Source organism: Salarias fasciatus, chromosome 12, assembly GCF_902148845.1.
Source record: "Salarias fasciatus chromosome 12, fSalaFa1.1, whole genome shotgun sequence".
NCBI classification, from domain to species: Eukaryota; Metazoa; Chordata; class Actinopteri; order Blenniiformes; family Blenniidae; genus Salarias; species Salarias fasciatus.
The window spans coordinates 18,255,081-18,279,105 of NC_043756.1; the positions used below are offsets into that span (position 1 = coordinate 18,255,081).

Here is a 24,025-nt window from a genome sequence, read left to right on the forward strand (position 1 = left end):
ACCGAATACTGAACAAAAAGTACAAGGTGAGATATATTATTAACAAATGTGTCACTATACCTCACAATTCTGCAAACAAAGTTCTATTCCAGGCAAGAGATAAATTTACCTGTTTGAAAGAGGACATTTAAACTGAAATCTACTCACCCACATGCTTTTCAATCTCAATTTTATTTAGAATATAACTATTTGTACTTGAAACTTGTTATATTAAAATTGGAACACAACAACTCAACATTGCCAGACTCTGAGGACAGAGTTAAAACAAAAATATCCAACTACTCAATGTTGATGAAGTTGAAATATCTGAGATAAACAGAATTTGTTTCGCCAGATTAATTCTGCAGCCGAACAAGAACTACCCCATCTTCACATTTTTACAGATACGGATAATCAATTGCACTGATTTAAAGAAGGTAGTTTCCTCCATTAGCCTATCAAAAGTTCATGATTCATAATTTATTTTGCCCAAGAGATTCTAATTGACCCAGACATTATGGATTAGGGACCGCGAGGTGATTGGTGAGCCAGTCAGTGATGTAACAGCAGGCGCACATGGAAAAAAAAAAAAGAACAAAAAAACAAAAAACAAGTGACCCTGCAAAAAGCCCCTCCTACCCTCATAAACCTTTGGCCAGAATTTACAGAATGAGTAATATCCACATCCAGCTGGCTTCAGTAAGACAAATGTAAGAACAGATATCTGAAACACTCGACTTAAATTGAAATCATAGACCTAAAATATACAGTTAGCACCTTTTGCACGTTTGTTTAGACCAGAAGTACATACGTGACATTCTCTCAAGTGTTTGGAGCAAACCAGTAAATCACTGTCGAAACACAGAGATGAGAACAGAAGCTATCTGAAGGTTAAGTGGTATTTATAGCAAAGGGACATCAGGGCCCTTGGAGAGGCGGTCAGGTGGTTTTGGTTGCGAACGCACAAGTAAAAAGGCTGCGGACTCTCCATCCTATTTTATGCCCTGAGTGTCGGTCTGAGCACAAAGTGGGCGATGCATCACAGTATCTGCCACAACTGAGAACATGCAATTAATACCAGAGAGCTGCACAAATCATTCTTACATGATGCTACACTGCTTTTTTAAATTAAAATACCCAGTGCATGCAGTTCATGTGGACACAGAAGATCATATTGATTGCCTTTAAATCCTACTTACGTACTTTAAAATCCCATTGTAATGTAAAATGACCTTTATCCGTTTTGTTCATGAATTACTTTAAAAGTAGTGATCTCAGTTCTAAGATGCTTGATAAAAGCAAACCAAGTATTTCTTAGTACATTTTTTACAAGTAGTGTTTTTTTATGAGTTGACTTGTAGAAGTTATTAACCCTTCAAACAAAAAGGTTTTTAAGTGTAAGCTTTAACAATATCTGGCCTCCTCACACTACATTCTCATAGCAAGCAGTATTTCTTGGTAAATGCCAAAGGTGCTTGTGTTTTTCCACATTTTAGGATTGTACTTTGGCATTAAAACTATCACTTTAAATGTGTTTTCTGTTACATTTACTTTAATAAAGTATTAATTACATCCTAAAGTTATTTTAATTATAAATTTCTTCCCAAAAGCTCTTATTTTTTAAAAAAGAATTCATGCTAGGTAAAAGCCTCCCCCCTAAACCCCGTATCTGTAATCCTGCTAGACTTCCTCTGAAGTGGCGAGGCCTTGCTTTGCCTCAAGCTCTCTGCTTTCAAGCTGTTTAAAAAAATGAGATGGGAAAATAAAACAATGCTTTTTTTTTGTTTTGTTTTTTTTTTGTTTTGAAAAAGAAGAGAAAGTGGAAAAGGAAGGGGAAAATATGACACAATTTCCCAATCAGCATAACAAAAACTTTGGGTATAATAAACTTTTGTAAATATTTTAACGCACACCAACCCAGCAGAATTTTATGTCAAGACTGGAAATGAGACATTAAAAGTCTGAAAGAAGTGATTCATAGCTGAAGGTCACTGATGGTCTGGCCTTCCTGAAATGAACGGTAATCATGCTTAAAGTCTTACAGTTTCATTCGTATAGATTCTGTAGATGAATTACTGTATTGATTCCTAAAGGGAAATTACTGTGTTGCAGCAGCAATTCAAATAAATCACAGGAAGCACATAACTTGCACAAAACCCAGAATGAATGAGAACGCATCAATCAAGCAAACGGCTCATGAGGCAGGAAAGCCAACAACGGCCAGATGTAATTTGAAGTGTGGATGATTTAGGCATATTAATAGCTACATTTTCTGAGCAGGATCATAGGGGCTTATCAAGGTCACAGCTGACAAAAAGGAAAAAAAAGTGTGAATACAGGAACAGAAGGTTTAGTTTTCCCAGTCGAACATTAATTTATGAAAGACGCTGTTGAAGACCAGTAAAACGGTAAGCTGAGAAATGAGATACTGTCACAGTCCCAGACCGTGTTTGGGCTTTGTTTGTGGAAAGTTGGTGGCATAATAGCTGTGGTTCCATGCCGTTAGGCAGAGAACTGTGTTTGTGTAGCTGACTGTGCACTTTCACTAAAAGCCCATTTCAGTCATTAGGAAGCCAATGTTTTCTAGGAGCGAGGAAGGCACTCCGCTCATAATAAGCAGTTTAAACCAAAAAAAAAAAAAATGGATGAATGTCTGTTGATTCCTTACCACCAAGTCGGGATCTTGCATGAGACTGAGTATGACCTCGTAGAGCAGAGGCCGAAGGTCAGATTTGAACTTGACGGAAATCCACTGACCTATTAGCCAAATGACCCGCCTGCGAATCAATTTGTACCTGAAAGACAGGAGAGAAAAGTTTGTTGAGCGCCTTTGTACCGTGGTTCAGCAAAATGGAGCATCTCGGTCAATGTAAACTGTATACGGAAACACTAAAAGCTACTAGACAGTTATTCAAATGAGGAGATTTGTACTGTTACCACTGGTGGCTCATGCAGTCGTTTCTTTTATCACAAGCTTACGCATGCTTGAATATTGTATAATTTGTGCTTGAAGGGAATGAACCAAGTGTCACTTTTTGCATTCAGCTTCAAGACTGTGTCTGATTTAGCCTACTCTCTGGGAATACACACTTCAACCGCATGTATGAGAAAGCCAAAACAAGCGAAAGGCGGGGGCATAGCACAATTACACGGGAAATTAAAGAGCACCGTGAACCGAGTCTTTACACGTATAACTGGCTCAAAACACAATCCAGGGGATAAAAATAAAGGCAACAAGGTGAGGGAAATGTTTCTTAAGTATGAGTGTGCGGTGTATTTATTCAAATGAATGCATAGAAGGAAATGACAGAAAGCCTGAGGGACAGTGGAAACAGTGCCTAAATACCAAATCGGGAAAACAGCCTAGTTAGAGAAGCACAATGTTCAAAGAAACGACTGCAGCTTGGTGGAGTGTGATATGAATTGAAATGCCCAATGCTGCATGTCCCAAAAGGGAGGCACTGCATGTTGGGAGTGATGGGTTTTTAACAGATGCAGTGGGCAAGTGTCCCGCAGCATCTGCCCTTTCTGCATCCGCGGCAGAAACTGTGTCAGAGGATTGCCTCAGCAGAAACTGGGGGATGGAGGGACGAAGGAACAGAGAGATGAGAAGATAAAGGGTTGGGGATGACACTGTTGTTGGCTGCGTGTCAAATATCCACGGGGAGTCCCGAGACCAAAGTCTTGGCCACAAGCCAGAAGTTACTAAAAAAACAGCATGACTCAGGACAACAACGCCAGGGTCGGCTGCTGTCTGTGCACTGGGGAAGAAGAAAAACAAAACAAAAACAAAGACAAGGTTGCTTTTATAAAAAAAACTAAAGCTTGTTGTTCAGTTTTCGGGTCTGAATTTGAAGATTACCATCACTAACAGCATTACACGAAATGCCATTTGCACTTGATTCTCATTTTGCTAAAAGCATACGACGCCACTCACAACCTCCCGGGTTAAACTGCTTAGAGAGAGCAGCGCACGCACACAGACTTAACTAGCGCTCAATTACGTCCGAAGGCAGCCAAAACCAATCTGGTAGCGTACAAGCTTTGATGGAGGCAGTAACCAGCTGGACACTTCCAACACGATGAAACGGGTAACCGAGTGCCAGTGGACGCCGTCCAAAAGCGCTCGTTTTACCCATGATGCAAAAACCACATCCTCGTGCTTGAAGAGTGACAGTGAAACAAGACGTTAAGATATAATATGTATCATGATATTATGATGAATTTGAGCATCTGTGACTGGCATACATAAAGTGAACTGCCAGCAATACGTCCGTCATCTGAATTAGGGAAATGCCTGGGAAAAAAAATCTTAATTTTTTTTTTTCAATCAAGATGAACCAACCACTGGAAAGCAAACGGCACACATTTAACACAATTTAAAAACTGTCTCTGAACATATCTTGTGTGTAAGGATCGACCGATATGACTTTTTTAGGGCCGATGCCGATTATTGGTACTTACGGAAACCAATGACCGATATGTTGAACCGATATTCATTTGCAGTAAAAATGAACATTTTGCTGTCAAAATTTAGCTGTGGGTGGGACATTGTTACACAGCCCAGAATAGTGCCTTCAGGCAGAGAGAGAGATGGCTGTATATATGATCCAAAGAGCACATTTTTAAATAAATTTATTTATCGGCTATCGGTAGAAAAAAAGGCTGTTGCCGATAATTAGAAAAATGCGTAATATCGGCCGATAATTGGTCTATCCTTACTTGTGTGTTGAGAGCAGCTCAAGTCAACAATAACAACAATTAAAATTAGATTTTAATGCTGCTGTAAAAGGAGGCTTGGATGTAATCATCATGCAGGTTAGAATCCAAATAGTTGAGATGATTGCGGTTGACGTAAAACCACCAGTGCTTGTGTGTCAGTAAATTATTTGAGATGAGGAAACAACTGTTTGAATGCCCTACTTTTATGATACAATACCACTGCGGCATGGACTTTACGTGTCATCGAAAAGCCAAATATTTCCAACTTTTTGTGAGTTGTGTACATCCACTGAGAATAGATTTTCATCTGATCCACAAGCCACAACCAGTTATTAGGCGAAATAAAAAATGACGAAATAAAATTCAAAGACGCACGAAATAATTGCACATAATAAAGAACGCGAAAGGACGCCGCGCACCACTGAGAATGATGATTTTTGACCCTCCTCGCCTACCGTAGCAAAACACTCATTTCAACATGGAGGAAGACGAAGATGAATTAGCTGCTGGGCTATCGGTCGTTCGTCAAATAAATTGGTTGTGTGGGCCGAGTCTGGCTTCCTATGTGAACGACGAGAGGACGGTGAGAAGATTACGGATTAAACAAGAACCGTGTGCAAAATATGCCGCTACAGTTCACCGTATACTGCGGGGAGTACAACTACCATGATAAACACTGCAAGGATAAACACTACAATTTTTCCTTTTTCAAAAAGCATTTTGTTTTGAACTGAAGACAGGCAGCAAGAATGTAGTTATGCTGTAGTTATCCTATTTGTTATAGCAATAAAGCACTTTTTAATTGAGATTTTATGTTTGTATTTGCACAGTTTTTGTATTTTTTTCAAAGAGAATTTATTTTGTATTGATGCAGCATTATTTTTTTGTATGTCTGCATAAAGAATAAAATAAAGATGAGATTTTTGCTTAACTTCCAACTGTTGGGGATTTTCTGTAATATTAATTTCGTATCGTGAGTCCTGTTTCGTATTTCGCATCGTTTCGTGAGTTGACCATTTCGTTACACCTCTAGTTATCAATAATTACAATGATGTAATTGCTTGAAGCTATTCAGTTTATGTGTTTTAAGTGTGAAACACCTGAAAAATCAATGTTACAGAGATTAGTTGCTGCAATTTTTTTGAGCTACTCCATCTATACCAGGGCTCAGGAGATGATTTTAATAATAGTCTTCCGATAGAGAAGCCCTGCATGGTTTTTCCCAGTCCATAAGAGAATAACGAAAAAAAGAAAAAAAGAAAAAAAGAAAAAAAGGAAAAAAGAAGAAAAGAACTTCTTTTTGGACTCGGTGTGCAAAAGTAATACGATCAGTGAGATACTGACAGTGCAATCCTCAAGGTACAATAATAATAATAATAAAAAAAAAAAGCGAATAGCAAGTATCCAAAAGTCTCTCTCTCTCTCTCTCAACAGCAGAGGTGACTTAGGGTTACCATTCCCTCACTACATCCGGACTGTGGTGCAGACTGATGAATATCTGCATCATCTGAGGAGACTACAGCTGGTACTGTTTATTATTAAAGCGACGGCAGAGAAGGAGGCAGGAGGAAAATGAAAAAGGCAGATGGGAAAGAGCTCTGATAGGGGTATTTGTTTGTCAGGTTTGGCATGGATGAGTCATGTCTGACCTCTGACTGTCTGACTTAAAAAAAAAAAAAAAAATCCACACAGCTGTCAGAAACCCTACTCGTCATTCTGACAAATACATCCCAAAAAAATGAAGAAACCAAGAATCCCTTTTTCTCAAAATCCTTCAACAAGATGACCTTTTTTTTTTTTTTCCTACAACAGTCTGCATGATAGACTTTTTGTTTCATACTGCACATAAACTTAAATACAAATCCTTATTGGTGTGTTTTCATGGAAAATAACCCATTTCCTCAATTTGCTGACTAAGAAAAATGAGCATAAAACAGCTTCTTACATGCACGATATTTGGCTACTTTTCATCCATTGCGTCTCGGATTGCATCCTAAATGTAGTTAAGACTGGGTTCAAGGTTCAACGGTTGAATTGTTATGCATGCTACTGCAGCTCCTTTTAGTTACAGCGCTGTGAGCAAATGTCAGTATCCTCAGTGGGGCTCCAGGTTTATTCGCTCAATTGTGTTAACACCGAGTGAAAGACCTTGCAAGTCACAATGGGAGTCGACACACAAGAAACAGAGGTAAACAGAGTTTCGCCAAAAAAGCCAGTGCATGAAAACTAAAGTGCCAAAAATATCATGCAACATTTAGAGTGTGAGGTCGTGAATCTGTGTGAAAAGCGATTCATTGAGTGAGTCTGACTCACTCAGGGAAGCAGCCAGTAGATTGTGCAGACTGGGTGAATGATTGTCAAAGAGCAAAGCAGTACTTCTTCTTCTTCTTTTTTTTTTAAATCGCATCAACAGTTTACCCCGTGAGCACCTCAGTCTCTATCGCAGATGCCAGATAAAACAATCAACAAATCAATCCACGGCGTAAAATATCAGGAATGACAGAAAACACAGAAATCCAACGGACAGAATTTTACAATACACGACGATCGCCCCGGAGAGGAAAAGACTTTTCAAACTTCACTCACAAAGGTCAACTCACAGAAGACAATGTCAAAAAAAATCTGAAGTGTTTGCGCATCCCGCCATGCTGGCAGCATCTGACAGCAGAATGATGGAGCGCATTATATCAGTATCTGGCCGTCTGTGTCGGTGACACAAAAAGCTCCTTCCGGCTATTCTCTGATGTCCATGTAAGCGATACGAGGGGCGTGCGCGGCGCCGTCTCGGTGTGATGTTAGGTGTGCGTGATTTGCAGTCTCCTCTGTGCTCTCAGGCGCGATGACTCATCACAGGTATGACAAGTGTTTTGACTCGGGTAAAGATGGAGGCAAAAAGACTGACGGCAAGTCAAAAATCAAAGCGTGCGCCGATGAACAAGCGAGCATGACTGCGACTGCACACAGTGTGTGCTGGCCTGTGTAGTCATTATGGCAGAAAGTGATAGCGACTCACTGGCTGCCTGCGGCTCAGCCACAAGTGTAAAGCAGCGGCAGCCTGGCTGACAGATACGGTGAGAAATATTTACGCTCGCGCCGCTGCACTCCAAGTGATACAAATAGACTTAAGCCAGCGAAACCTAGAATGGCACTATCAAAGTCCAATAAAGAAGAGATTATGCAACCTGCAAGCAAATAAGTCTTGCACACATAGCTTGGATGTAAAGATTATTAGCTCCTAACTTGTGCATTCAACAGTCGTTCTGGATGCTGCGAGGATCAGAACCAGTTGATGGAAAGTGGAGGGTGATTGCCTCTGGGATCGGACATTATTATCATGGAACGTACAAATATGGGGAGTTATCGGGCTTATGCTGCGGCCACTTGCCAGTAAAGTTTCAATGCTTGAGTTTGCAAGTAACTCACATCTCATAAGTCTGCACTTTTGGGAAACTTTAGGAATAGGATGAATATCGTGGGAAATTAAAAAAAAAAAAGTATATGAAAATGATTAAAACATTTTTTAAATTTGTTTTAAAAGGATGAGCGTTCTGTTTGCAGTGTTCAGATTTAATGTGGACTTGAAAAATCTTAGCAAATTATTCAACTTCTTTCTTTACCCACCGTCATGTTTCTGCTTTTCTGTGAGCGTGACTTTGTTTGTCCTTGTTGATGCTCACAAATACTGAACTGTAAAAATTTGAAATTCTATCAATGAAATCATAATACCATCTCAACTGTTCAGAGATATTTATTTTGATTTGTTTTCACACTTTTTGTTTCACGTATTTAAGGCCCACCATGTAGAATTAGAGTGATGCCTGTGTTGGGCATTAGTCCTTCGGCTTTAAAAGTTTTGGCACTGATCCATGATTAGTAGTCGCAGTGATTCAGACTGGGTGCAGTAGATATACCCAACGTACCTTCTCATCTTCAACTACAGCAACAGTGTAACAGCCCGAAGCTCGAGCCATGGTAAGTCTCGCTGATTCTTCTGAATACTGCATTTTATATTGCAAACTCATCGTGTGGGAATAAATATGTTGAGGCAAGTGGGGACTCTTACTGTGTCTGGTGGGTAAACCGGGAGAATGTCTGAACTGTCATGCTGCTTTGTCTTATTCTGCGTATTGTCTGAGTTTACATTGATTTACATCAAACTAAGATAGAAACAAAGCTCCTGTTTGAGTAATATACACAAAGTGTTGTTTTTGTGTGAAGAGAAGGGTTTGGGGCTGCTGAAAGTTGTTTATCTGCACCACACTGTGCTCAGAAGAGACCTATGTTTTTTTTGTTTTTTACATAAACATAAAAACAAGCGTGATTGACATGTTCTGGAGGTAACCTCACATCTTCACTGTGTGAATCTGATTGAAACATGTTCAAGCCGCCTTTGTTTCAACACTGCAATACTGCATGAAGCACTGTGATAAAAGTTTCAGCAAACTTCCCTCTTTCTTTGATCGAGTACTTCAGGCAGAGTAGGTTTTGAAGTCCTCAGCATTGTAGAGGTCTTCACTAAAAATCAAAGGCCTGAAGTTGCAGGACTCATTCATTCCTGCCATGAAACCAGAGTTAACACCAAAGCTAATGATCACATCTGAATGTGGATTTTGTTGACTATGACAGAAAATTCACTTTTAATTGATGGAGGTCTAGAAGAACGAGAAGTGATTAGTAGGATCAGAATCAATAAAATCAAACAGAAGTCTGTGCCAAGAGGAAACGGCAAGGTAAGTGACACAGACAAATTGCATGTGGAGGCGCAGGCAGGCAGTGGGAAATGTCGCAGGTGTGAGAGCAGGTGGGGTCAGAGCGGCACTCAGACTTCCAGTCTCCAGCCGGCAAAAACCATCCATTTTTACTGCTCTAATGATTACAGTTTTACCATAAACGCACGATTTGTTTAACCTCTTATGAACGTGTCTCCATGTTTACCATATTTGAATTAACTATTTCTCTGTTTTGTGATGTGAATGTGTGAAATTGAAGATCAACACACAGTCATGCCGTTCAACGCTCCAATAGCCAATACCCAGCGGGAAAAGGAAGGCAGACAGCACAGCATCTGGAAATGTTCTGGTAACGGCGACAAATCAGGCAAGTGTGTCGGCCAGAAACCCTCCTCTGAATGTGGCTTCTGGCAGCCTACAGACAGGTATTGTCCTTCTGCCTCTCACATTGCCAAGTGGGGAAATGATTTCAGCCATGTCACTGTGCTGCATTTCATCTGGCTTGACTATTCATTTATCAGAGGTGCAACACCTGATATGCCAATGAAAGTTTTGCATATGTGTGTGTGTACAGAAAAACAAGACATATTTTAACCTGTTGGCAGAGAGGAACAATGATAGCGCAGCACACTGGCCCAAGCAAAATGCCTTCATTTCCCAAGATACAACACAAGAATTGTATATAAACACACAGCGGGCTAACAATCCATGGTCTGAATTGTAGATCAGCTCCTCCAACCTGAGGTTTCCCCACAGCACACAAACATGTATTTGAAATAACTTAACATAACAATTAAGCTAAAGAAACAAACAAAAAAAAAACTCCTCTAAAAAGAAAAAAAACTGTCTTTTTCTTCACATCTTCATTGGCAAAAGAATCAAAATCTTTCAAGTCAGAAAGGAGAAAACCATTTTATGCTGCCTGTGGTCTGTAAAGGTTATTAGAAGACTGCAGTTGTGTCACTTGTTGAATCTGGTAAAGAATAACAAGAACACAGCAAAGGTAAGTCAGATGGCACAGGCCTTTACAAGTAATCAGAAGTCTGAAATACATCACTTCGTGACCTGTTCCCCACAATTCACGGGCATCAGTCCAGCAGAGCACCTTTGCCATAAACTTCAAAACTACTGGCACAGAGAAACATCCAGTTTTAAACCTTAAGTACTTGTGCAAAGCACAGATGTCTGCAAGGCTGGCTTTGATCCTAAAGTGCTGTACATCTCCTGTGCAGTCACTGTCACGGGTGAGACGTCTCTTTCAAATGTGGAACAGGGACTTAAAGCTTTATAGACACCAATCATATAACATATATATGAAATATGTAGCTCCAGTCAACAGTACGCAGTATTAACCAAAGCTGCAGGGCATGGAGATAATCCTAAGGCAACATGTGAAGGAGAAGGTGGTGAAGAGGCATGAATGGCTGCAATGTGATTTTAGGCGACACGCATGGGACAGAAGTTGTGGGCTGACAATGATCACAGGTTAGCTTAGCTAGAAGAGGACCGTGATTTTCACATAGGAAACTGTTAGGAGGCAATATAAACTATTTCTACAATATCATTTTCGATGGACATCAATTGCTGAATTTTCCATGTCGGGCTGTGACAAGACTCGAGCAGGTAAGTCTGCAAACATGTGCACAAGTAAGGACGGGGCGTCTGTTGCATCATAATCACGCAACTTTGCTCGGTGAGGGAGATCATCAAACACGCGCCTGCTTTAACATCAGTGCTGCATCTACATTCCCTCTGAAGAGGCCTCTTCAAAAGACTGAGGGAACATCTGAAAACTGACCGAAACACTGCTTCATTTAACACCCAACAACAGCGGGATCAATGAGAGTTGAAAAGTGTATCTTGCAGTCATTTATGTAACTAACCTTGGTTTCGGTAAGCTGACTAAATCCTTTAAGCGCAAAGCATTCTGTTATCATTTGAGGACATCTGTGATGTCTGAAAACTGACAATTAAAGGATATAAAGATGCGTCTTTTCTTGGTCAGATTATTGAAGGTAAAAATCGAAGCCAAAATGCATCAACACTGCCAATAACTGGGATTGGGCAGGCGCCTGTTTAGGAGATTTATTTCTCATTCAAATGATTTTTCTGCACTGACAGAAACAATTGTATTATTTCTTGTCATTCTGATCACACTCCCTTGAAAGGATAGCAACTACTGAGCAATATCGGTGAGTTCTCACTTTTTTTTTTTGTCTCCCCCGTGTGTAACTTAATGCGTTTGTTCATATGAGAAACACCGATATGACTGCAGCAGGTGTGGTGCTGTCGTCATTTGTCAGGTGGCTCAAATTGATGAGACTCGTTCTCAGGGTGACATTTTGTGTCTCGATGGCGCCTTTTTCTTCAAAGGCACAAAAAGTAGAATTTCAAGCAGTCCAAATAAAATATGGGTGAGCAGGTGAGCTAACTTTTAAAAGCCACAACTCAGGTGTAAAGTGCAGGGGGTCGCTCGCACCTGTTCTTTGTGCGAGTCGAACCGTGGCGACTTCGGCGCGGCCGATCGCTGACGTCAGCGCTGACCTGAGCGCCGACCTTTTGAGTGCTGCAGGCTTTTTGTTCGGATTGTTTCAGGGACCGTGCGCGGGGCACTTCTTTGTTCCTCGTTTCACTCACACACCGCCTCGCCTCCAGCCAGCCTCTCTTTCATCCAACACTTTCTAAACTCGCTCGCCTGTCAGCTCCTCGTTTGCGGTTACTTCGGGTAATACGCCGCGGACTCGTGATGAGGTTTTGCTGCTCGCACCTGTTCCTCCAATTTTATGAGTCTGCTGGCATGTTGGTGTTGTCACAAGAAACTGTGTGAATATCGGTTGTTGTTAATGAGAACGTGACTAAAATTGGCAGCAGGTATTGGGATTATAATGACTATCAGGCTATTTATGAGCTTTTTGCCGGTCTCCACTACACTGCTGACTGAAATCAATGAAGGGAGAGAGGTTAATAGTCTACTTAAGTTACACTGAAAAGCTTGTGACTGTGAAACATTATTAGACACTGCAGATGCAGTAAAGAAAACAACTGATGACAAATCAAACAGCCTCTCAACATTGATTCAACTCTGAGAAACACTGATGAAACAAAATCTCTCAGAGAAAACTTATGTGTGTATGAAAAAAAAACCCACCAGTGTATAATAGCTCGTTCTGTTTAATTTCGTGGATGGACAAATTCTGAACGCATCTCAATATTTGAAACAAAAATCAAAAATAAAAAAAAGGATTTAAGCTGACTTGCAATCAATAGAATGAACAGAAAAACGTGTATATGTTTACACAAAAAAGAAAAAAAAATCATAGTTATTTATTCAGGGAATTGCATTTCAATAAAACATTAGCAATAACCGGAATGTTCCAGCACCCCAGCGTGCGGCTACAACAAATATTTTGTTGCAAATATTGCACACAGTAGTTCTCCCGTTTATGCTTGCTTCCCGCTGTTTGTTTTTTTAACTGAAATTTTCCATTCCTGAGCCACAACTCATCTGTTTCACGCATCACGTCCATTAGCCTGCTACTGTTCATAACTACTGTCAATACAAAAGTTTGTTACCTTATTTACCAGTATTGTGACACCTGCCTGACCTTGGTGGAAAGATGGATGAGTTGTCTTGCGAACCGGCGCTTTAATGAAGTAAATTCAATAAAGTAAACGCTGAATATCTACAGTAAACAATCAAAACAAGGCTGAAGAGCAGCTACCTCCGAGCATGTTGTCCAGAACTCTCTCTCACTAAATTAATAATAATTTCTTCATATTTTATTGCTTCTATCATTTTTCTTGTCCATGTGGATTATTTCATCACCATTATTTTTATCATTACCATTAGTAGCACCTTCAATAAACATTTGCCTCGTAAATACATCAGACCTGACTCTATATCTGAGGGAATATTTAAGGGTTCTTCAATACTGTTTACCGATATAAACACTGTGATCTGTTCTGAAGGCAATCTGATGGACTTCATCTCTTAAATCAAGTTACCGCAAACCCATGTGTGATTCAGATATTCATATTCTCCAATTTTATGCAGGCATGGTATTATTTTCCTGAGTGTCCGCTTCATAGGGATATATAAAATATCATGAAATTAAATAAAAATGTGAATGCTTCAAATAAAAGAGTTCACGTCTGAACACTCTACCTGTGATGGCTGACTTGCAGTTCTCCAAGAAGCTGATTCTTGAACCACTGGTCGAAATCCACGTTGTCAAACAGCTCATAGGCTGCCAGCCCCACTGCGTTGTACACTGCAAATAATGCAAAACACATGAACGACGCCAGTTAGAAGAGCGGAGAGTTACCAGTTAAAAAGAGATGTTAAAACGTTATATATGAACATATACTACTAACCAAAAAAAGTCCAACCAATATAAACAATACTACCACTAATACGGTATATCAGGAAAAAACTAAAAGCAAGCTTTTAAGACAGAAATGAGGATAAACAGTAACAGAACAGCAGAAGAAGGAGCTAAAGAAAATACACATAAAAGATGAGATAAAAAAAGGGTTGACAGAATGACAGAAAAACAATTTAAAAGAGAAAAGGACAAAAGCACTACACAAGACAGATATGTCACCCTGTTACTATTTATATTTTACCATCAAAAGTGATGAATTTAAAAATGACAAAAAGGGAAATGAGCGATAGCAGAACAAAAAAGAAGCAGGAAAAAAAAGAAAGAAGATGAGAGGAACAGTTTTTTTTTCCCCCCTTACATAAATCCTCGTGTATTTCACAAGGCTGAGTGGAGTAAATTCTGTATCTGTATGTCAGTGAGTGCATGTAGCAATGCAAGCCTAAGGCAGAATAAAAAGCATTCAGGGCAAAATGGGGGACGCCAAACACTGCACATGTCTGAGGGGGGAAAATCTGTGAGGGATTTCTATACCTCTGGCAGATTTCTATGCTTTTTTTTAAATACAAAAAAGAATGAGTGCATAGACAGGAGGATGAAGAGAAAGACTAACGATCAAAAAAAGGATTAATCAGAAAAAGCACAGGTCTCTGATTAGCATTACTTTCACACAATTGGGAATATAAGGGGCAGCAGTGTTGTATCTTGTGTGTGTATTAATATTTATCTGTGTCATGATATCAGTGGCTCTGTCATGAGTTTTGCTCGGGACTGGAAATATAAAAACTTATCAGTATAGAACACATTTTTTAATACAATTGAGCTCTATGAGAACAAAGATTTTTACATCTCGAACGTGGCTTTTGTCCATCTCTTGCAGTGACACAGACCTGATTCTTGTCAAGCCACCTACCATCCATTCCCTGTGATGTTACATTTGGAATCACTGGGCTCTGCTGCAGTGCTAGAGATATTATGGAGGACGTGTAGCTAAGGAGGCTCTATGGACACCAAAAGGCACACAGCTTGACAGGCGTAAGCCTGCCAGTCTATATGGAGGGTAAATGAAACCAGTGACGGGTCTATCTGTGTCGCAGCAGGAGAGGAGCCAAATCCACTTGCATAAAGACAGACTGAGAGGCCCACCTAGGGTAAATATGGACACAAGACATATATCGCACATGCAAAATGTTTAATTCTTACATATTCATTAAAAACGACAGACTCAAACGCATCCTGCAAGACCTCGACAGAAGCTCAAATAAAGTTACTCCATCTAAAACTGCCTAAAACGTGTGATGTGTGTGCTGGTAGGGGTTGGAGCTCTCAGTCTATGCAACAGGTTGACGTAACATCATCAGTTTCTCCTAAAAACCAGAAAGAAATTGAGAACACTCAAGAAAAATCACCAATGCCTCTTTCCTACTTATTGGTCCAAGTGTTTTGAAAATGCAGCTCAGAAGTTCGGAGCATATGTTCATTATTTGTTATTAGTAATTGCCACATCTGGTGGTGTTAAGCATTGCAGTGTGTTGTTTTCCTTAAAGAACAGTTGGGTTTACATGACTGGTACCACATCTCAGATTATCAATATGGCACCAGTATACACACTCAGTTCCGACGTACAATATTTCACAGAGAAGATACTATGGCTGCGCCTCTTCTGCAGTATTAAAACAACGAATGCAGGGCAGATACAGGAGCTTAAAAAAATAAGCACGTCAAAAAAAGAAAAAATCTAACAGGACCGAAAAGAGACTCAATGACAAAACAGTGTCTCGTTTGTGGCTTAACTCCAGTTTGGATCATTTGTCAGTTATGAAAAGATTATGGCTGCAGTAACAATTACGGTACTTTCTGTTACATTTAACAAAGTCCTCACAGAACAGTCCGGACAGCTGGGACTGTTTCACCAACTGATTACACATTTGGTGAATTCATGACTAAGGACCAAAAAAAAAAAAAAAAAAAAAAAAAGATTGCATTTACTTTTTTCCAGCGGTATAAATGAGTTTTTCCTCTTTTATTGTCAACGAATTTAAAATAACTTGCTTATTACCTCTGGTTAAAGGAAATACACTGTTGCCTGTTCCTAACAAGAACACCGACGCTTTTTGAACTGACTTTAGCTGCACAGAAACTGCTTGCTACCACAGCTTCTACAATCAGAGCACAGCTTCAGCACCTCCCACAACGGAGGCTGCAGCTTTAGCAGGATGTCAGAAGACTGCTGAAATCTCCAGGGGCATCGGGCATCAGAGGCCCTCTTAGCATGCAGTGATTTAGTCGTCTTTACCATAAAACCATTAAAGTGGCAGCCGTGGACGGCCATGGAGTCATAAATAGTAAAAAAGGAGGCAGAAGGAGCAGAATAGAGGCTGGGGACCAAAAATTCACATGAACACAAGAACTTGGGTCCAATATGAATTTCAATATGAAGCTGAAATAAATTATGACAAATTCTGTACTTCTCTTTAATAAAATGTATCTCTAATTGATAGTATTTTTAATATACCCAAAACATAACTGTGTAAACACTGCTATTTGCATTGTTGCTTTGAACCAAACCACATTTGACATGATTTTTCAAGAAAAAAATAAGGAGCAATGTTAAAAAAATGTAGACATTTACTAACCTGCATCTTTCATGAGCAACTGAACAGGATCCTCCACATTAGTTGGACCTGCAAAGATACAAACACACAACAGATGTAAAGACACTACATTTAAAGATTCATGTTTACTGTAAAAGGGTTGTTCAACGGCAACAAAAGCAGGGTAACATCGACGGATTCATGTAACGGAGCTGGAACTTAAAAAGAATTGGACTTCTGTGTATCAATGCTCCCTTTGTCTTTTCAGTGCTCTGTTCTTTCTCCCCCCCCCCGCTGAACCTTTGTTGTGTGCTCAGGTTTCAAAATCAGTAGGTGCCTCCTTTCAACCTTGTTCTCTGCTTCCAGCAGCACCAATACCCGCGCCGTCACCTGGATTGTTGAGCTGCCTGAAGAACGGGACCTGGGCTCTATAATCCATCCGTGTGGGCAAGGTAGCACTAATTCAGCACGAGGACAAGAGCCGCATGCCACACACACCCCGAGAGACCACAGGGACTGAAGGCAGAGAGCGTGTGCGTGATTGAGAAGCTCGGGGATCTGAGAGCAGGGGTTGTGATGTTTGTCATGCTGGAAGCTGAAGATGCTGTCAACACTACAGATTTCATATTAGAGATCCCGTGAGTGCTTAAGGCTACGCGGACAAAGCTGCATGCTTTGCTGTTTTCCAATACATGAAATATGTATCAGTTGCCCCGAGGTAATAACACTGCATCTGATGATGGAAAACAGGGTTCATTGTGAGGCCTTAGTTTGTGAAGCTGGTGAAGTAAATCATTCAGTGTGTGCAAGATAAGACAACTCAATAACATCTTTCAAGCACAGTGAAATATATAAACGCTAAGGGAAAAAAGAAAAAAGTCAGACAAAGAAATATCACAACTGCTTCGTAATGTCTACAAAAAACTTCAGTCATGAGCTTTGCTGTAAAAAAAAAAAGTGTATTAGGTTCATCTATTGAACTGCTGCTCATCACATGCTGCATTTTAAAGTGTCTCAAAAGACGTTCACTTCTTTTCCCATTTTGTTTATTTTGAGCAAATAAATGTTATCATACAAAGGGAGAAGTAAATCAATAGTACAAATAGTTTCAGACTGAAAAACGTGCCAGTTAAATATTCCATTTCTTTCATTGTGCTTGGAAAGGAATGAGAAGAAGAAAAAGCGGTTTCATCCCACCTGAAGTCCTCATCAGTCACTTGACACGATGAATATTTAAATACTTCCTGGTGTCATTTACGCAAAAGCAGTGACAACTACTACCTAAGGTAAGGGGCCAAATACAGGAGTTTGGGAGGAAAATAAACATAAAACTAACACTGTACGGCAGAATATTGTCGTGACATGATTGGTAGGACCCACTTTCTTTATACTGTGACCAGACCACATTTATACAGCAGCTTCAATCAGTGGGTGTTTTGGCATTACTGGTGTGTGATATCCAGGTTGTCCCAAAGTTCCACGTACAAATACCTTATGCAAGTAAATGTAGGTCTTGTGAAATTCTCATCCCCTTAGTTTTCACATGAATTAAGAAGAACTTTTGTATATCACTCAGAAGTAATTTGGTAAGTGCTTTGAATCCTGCTATTGATGTATAATAGTTTACAATATCATGGATTTTCAATAGTTTTGACTGAATAAACAGCTTGTAAATGTTTCCATTCGCAAAAAATCTCCACACTTGAACCAGGTGATCTATATACACAGCTGCCGATGGTATTTTTCTTCTTTTCATTATGAGTTTCTACATTCAGACATTCCATCTATTGCACGTCATATTTGTTAAGACCATGCATTTCACTGATTTGAATGTATATAAAGCACCTCCACCCCCGTTTTCTTGTCTCTGTTGATATATCTTAATAAAGACCATGTGTGATTGGTAATAATATATGCAATATTAGATATTATACAGACCCTGGAGGTTCTGAACCATATCCAGCAGAACCGGTGTCAAGGTCTGGCTGTAGTTGTGGAAGATGTCCAGGAACAGCACCTCTGTGCAAGGCTGTGCAGAGAAACAAGGCAAAGAGTGTTACGTGATGGGAAAGAGGGCAAAGCACAAAGGCACATTGTTATTGTGTGAACAGGCCACCCTAATAATTCATGTTTTTCCCCAACACTGAAACATGTTTCTACATTCTTTGCAGCCACCTGTGATTTTGTCAGGCACGCCACATGAATAAGTGATGCCAATACATCCCCTCTATGAACACGAAGAAAAAATGTATACAAAGAGGCATCACAAATACACACACACAGGAACAGTCTTTAACAAAACACTGACTTGCCGGGTCGATAAAAAGTCAATATGACATTGTCAGGAAGATTTGGTTTCAAAACTGATCCACTTACTTTTACTTGCTTATTGGATTTGGATGTTTTAGAAATGTGACAATAGCCCCTTCTCAGCATTGGGAGCATCATAAAGCTAGCTGGTATAACCGTTTCCTCCGCAGAGGCCAGAGGTCATATGGAAGTGCTACAAACCTAATTTGGTTCGATTGTAAAAGCACAAAGGCAGAATGCCTTTTCTTAAGTAGACAGGTGAGACTATCGGCAGGGGAAGGTCATCTATAATCAACCACTAGAATTGATGACCATGGAAGAAATAGATGGCTGCTGACATTACAGTCATGGACCACCCTCAGCATGACAATGTGTTAATACAGAGGAAGAGAAGTGCTGAGAAAAGGCACAAGCTCTTGAGTGAAAATGTGTATACTGGCAAGGATGTGCCTATTTAGACATGGTCATGGTCCAATTTAACCCCCATCTCTGACACTTCTCTGGAAAGATCTGCAGAAACTTTGAAGTGCATTTTATCTTTGAAAACTTCAAGTCCAGTTCAACACAAAAACTTCCATTAAAAAGTGTAATCTCAGTAAAAAGGAGTGTGCTGGAACTGCAACTGGGACTTATAGTAGAACAATATAGTTTGAAGCTCTTAAGATATTCTTTCGCTTATAATATAAAAATGCCATTAGGCAGCAGCTGTGTAAACTTTAAAGTCTTCATGCTTTTCAATAATAACACACATGCTGAGCTATCAAAAAAAGGCCCGCTGATAGATTAAGAAGTAAGAAAAGGAACTCTTATAGCAGCCACTGTCTGTAGAGGATTCTTCATTGTGGGGTAATTACCTATTTAATACACTCTCATGGACTGTAATGCCCCTCTTCTTCTGCAGCTACGTGCTTTTAGATGAATAAAACTTTTATGAAAAGACCTTGAGGTTCAACTAGAGTACTTTTCAGTACTTCAAAAAAAAGAGTAAGGTAGAAGTTTGTCATTTGTAGTGATTAAAGAGAGTATTATGTGGTAGACCATAAGAGCCAGAAGGGAAATGGGGGACAGCTAAAACGTATAAGAGTGCATGAGAGATTAAGCCATGCATCGACGGCAGCTCAAGTGCCTCGACTCATCCGCAGGAACAAACTATAAAGTTATATTTTCCACTGTTTTACGATGCTGTAATGTATATCATCCTTTATGTTCCCATGCATAAAACACTGCTTTGAATTTTCAAAAATATAATACACAGTAAGACTTGAAACATCAGTCAAAAAGAAATTGCAGCGGTTTAAAAATGCCGAAGTTTTTCATCATATTTTTTTGGCAGGCAAGCTGCACAGGAGGTGACGCTGCATTTTTAGGTTTAAAATAAATACTGTAGTATGTCGACCACATAATACTGTAGCTGGTCTTGTTTTAGGGGGAGAGACTCCCAGCTGATTTTGTATGCATGCAGGTCCGTCTTCTCTTACCCGTAGACTGTACTTCCAGGAATCCCCACCCGTTTCTTCAACAGCTGTAGAAATGATGAGAAAAGTGTATTTATTAGAATGTGCTTTTCTGCAGGACTGGCCTCTACAAGTGCGGAGACATTTCACACTGGCGTGCGTGGCTTTGTACAACCACAACACTGAATCCAAACATCAACAACTACACTGGGCCCTTGTGGTCTCGGCTTTATAAAGTGTTTTGTCTGAGTGCTCTGTGTCATTACAGAGGCTCGACAAGGGCTCTGGACTGCAAGGAAAATAAAATGTTAGTAATACTGCTGCAACCACAATATCGAGATCCTTGCCCTGGTATCTATTAGACTGCATTCTATTCCAAAGGGATTCACTATAAAAAAAGAAGGCTGCTTCCATATTTGACATACATTATAAAACACTGCTTTCATTCAGATGCATGAACACTGTTAATGTAGCAGACTTGATAATATCTAGCATTAGGTGTATTTTGCTACAGGCAATTCCAGCACATACAAAACTACCACAGACATATAATCAGAAAATTACTCTTGATAAACTATCACTACTATATATAATCAATAGATCAATACAATATTTCATGCTCTGTTGTACCGAGCACCTGAAGCCAGGCTGCTGACTTCATGAATTATCAATCTGGCTGACATTCCCATTCCTGGACAGCCGTTAACTCTGCCGGTCTGCGAATCCAGATAAATCTGGACATTTGGATTCAGCCCGTGTATCGGGAGGATGTGTTATTACCGAAGCTCTCAGGGTCCTCCTCCCACATCGCCAGCTCCTCCTCGGTGAGAAGGAAGTAGTGTGAGACGAGCCGACGTCCGATCTCTGTCAGCGTGGGGTGTGTGAAGAATGCCGTCTTGATCCGGTGAGCCTCCAAACTCTCAGGTTTACTGTCTGAAGGAGTGAGGGTTCAGAGTCAAAAGAAAAAGGCAAAAGGAGTAAACATAATTTAAACACAAGACAATTTGTTATCCAGAGTACAGCTACTTAACATATTTCACTGAGCCATATTAATACTTTTATCTCTGGCTCGTATTTTCCAGCTCCTTGGAGCTTTGAATTTGATTCCTTGTGAAAACCACAGCAATACTATAAATGATTAATACAAAGCGTATTTTCATGTTGAACCCTGTCAATATAAAAGCAGCCTGTATACTTCAATGACCTAATTTCACGCAAAGAACGGTTCGAGTATTAACCATCTTCTGATGTCAGCTCACGAACTTTAAAAGCATGCTGTACTTTATTATCATTTGAAGATGAAAAAGTGCAAATGAAAACACAACTTTGACACCCAGCATATCCTACTCACTTTGTTTCTGGTGAAAGAAAGTCTATACACAGATTTTTTTTTTTTCCTTTAAAGTACTGGCCTAATCAAACATAACTAAACGCAAAATTGTAGCTCAGTAGGATGATTGCTTAGGTGAAAGATGTTCAGTGAGGCTCATCAGAGACCACACTGGCTGGCAGAACAAAGACTAAGCACTGCGCTCTGTTGCTAATGAAGCACTAGAGGCCTCGAACAACTTCAAATAAAGATCAACCGTGATGAGGCACGGTGACACTGACGGCATTGCAGCAATGTGCTTCTACAAACATCATCAGTGAAAAGCTTTGAAGAGCTACTTGCTCTCAGTTGTCAAATCACGCATCCAAAATTCAGATCTGATTGCCAGGCTTTCATTTCAATCTTCTCACTCACATCTGCAGTGTTATCACGTTTCGGCTACGTCTTCCTACTTTATGTGATCACTTCAATCTCCAGGCTCATGCTCTCAAGTCCCACCTTCGATGTTCTTGGCTGGTTTGTAGGCATCATTTTTTACAATCATCTTGATGAGGTTCATGCACTGAACGATGAAGCGTTCGAAGGTCACGCCTTCTCCTGCAGGTGTGAACACGTAGCTGACGGCAAATTCCAGAGAGCGCTGGATCAGCGGTATGAATGCACAGGGATGGTACTCCAGGAAATCTAACAACTATATGGAAGAAAGGAGAAAAACGTAAGGGCAGTAAGAAAGTGAAGGAAAAAAACTGCCTTGAAAAAAAGCAGTTAATATGCTATTTTCAGAGTTTCTCGTTCTTTATCAACATGAATAAACTCACAACTTTAGTGTACAATATGATGGTCTTTTCCAGCTTTTCTCTGCATGTGCTTTCTGACCCAACTTGGCGACCTGAAAAATAAAAAACATTTTATTCAACAGTGACAGTACATTATTTCTTCTACCTGAGAACTTCAGGTTAATACATTTTAAATATGTTTTAGGACATGAAAAAAATATTAATTTATGTATGTGTCACTGGGGAAAAAACAATCAAAGCAATTACGTTAACAGTATATTCCCAGTAAAGGGTAGTTAGGGTTAGCTTTAAATCCATAGACCAGACATGGGTGAAGTGACTGACCACATTCCAGCAAAACCATTCTGAACGACTCGTATCCAATAAATGATAATAACTGATTAATTTTTGTAATGGTAGGAAAACAGTTGCTTTAAGCATATTTGAAGAAGATCTCAGTAGAAAATGACCATCAGTGCAATATGGATGAGTGTAACAGTAACGCAGTTTATTTTAACACGGTTACTGATGATGATGTCACAGAGACTTTCCTGAGTGAGTTGGCAACAATGTATCCATTTTAAAGAAACCTTTTTAGATGATATGCAAATGAGATGATGATGTCACAGAGACTTTCCTGACTGAGTTGGAAACAATGTATCCGTTTTAAAAGAACTTTTTAGATATGATATGCAAATGAGATGATGATGTCACAAAGACTTTCCTGAGTTGGCAACAATGTATCCACTTTAAAAGAACTTTTTAGATATGATATGCAAATGAGATGATGATGTCACAGAGACTTTCCTGACTGAGTTGGCAGCAATGTATCCATTTTAAAGAAACTTTTTTAGATATTTTATGCAAATGAGATGATGTCACAGAGATTTTCCTGACTGAGTTGGCAACAATGTATCCATTTTAAAGGAACTTTTTAGATATGGTATGCAAATGAGATGATGTCACAAAGACTTTCCTGAGTTGGCAACAATGTATCCATTTTAAAGGAACTTTTAAGCTATGATATGCAAATGAGATGATGATGTCACAGAGACTTTCCTGACTGAGTTGGCAACAACGTATCCATTTTAAAGGAACTTTAAAAGATAAAGCTAATCATATTTAATTTAATTATGAAGCATTTAATGGAGATGTTATTTCATATTATGCACTTTCTTTTAAATTATTATGACACTGTAATATATATAACAAAACTCATCATTCAATTAAATTCAGCGTTATCTATGTAGTGCCAAGTACAACATCGTCATTTCTTTTACAGGTTAAAACAACAGTTACACATGAGCAAGCATAAGTGACTGTGGAAAGGGAAAATTCCCCTCTCAAAGGACGGTTTCTTCCTTTTAAAGTGTGGGTTGGAAATACAGGAGAATTAGAGAGCAGACTAGAAGAGAGACAGGTTAGCAGTGTTGGGCAAGTTACTTTGAAAAAAGTAGTTATTTTTTTGTAATTTTTATGTTATGATTTGTTTTGAACATGAACATTTAGACTATAAACTAAAGACAAATACAATAAATATAAAAAATAAAACATAATGATCCTGCTCTTTTTTTTTTTTTTTTTTTTTTGGGGGGGGGGGGTCGATGACATTTGTGAAATGCTCAATTGATTTTAATATTGCCAGAGATGTTGATCTTCTTTTACAGTTACAGTTGCTATGCAATTCTACAAAAAAGTAACTGAGTTACAGTATTTTAAACATAACTGACTACTAGAAGACGTAACTA

The 24,025-nt window shown here is 39.4% G+C and overlaps 1 protein-coding gene across 3 annotated transcripts in view; it reads right to left on the minus strand.

Annotated features, from left to right (window-relative positions):
* ipo11 (importin 11) overlaps nucleotides 1-24,025 on the minus strand; it is a 140,544-nt gene that overhangs the window by 88,221 nt on the left and 28,298 nt on the right. For all 3 annotated transcript variants that reach the window (XM_030104711.1, XM_030104710.1, XM_030104712.1), the window contains exons 9-16: nucleotides 22,320-22,390; nucleotides 22,000-22,192; nucleotides 20,952-21,104; nucleotides 20,196-20,239; nucleotides 18,346-18,436; nucleotides 16,450-16,497; nucleotides 13,597-13,702; nucleotides 2,648-2,774 (exon numbers count right to left, since the gene is read on the minus strand). In XM_030104711.1, coding sequence (XP_029960571.1) covers nucleotides 2,648-2,774; nucleotides 13,597-13,702; nucleotides 16,450-16,497; nucleotides 18,346-18,436; nucleotides 20,196-20,239; nucleotides 20,952-21,104; nucleotides 22,000-22,192; nucleotides 22,320-22,390 — 833 coding nt within the window. The remainder of the gene's footprint in view (nucleotides 1-2,647; nucleotides 2,775-13,596; nucleotides 13,703-16,449; nucleotides 16,498-18,345; nucleotides 18,437-20,195; nucleotides 20,240-20,951; nucleotides 21,105-21,999; nucleotides 22,193-22,319; nucleotides 22,391-24,025) is intronic.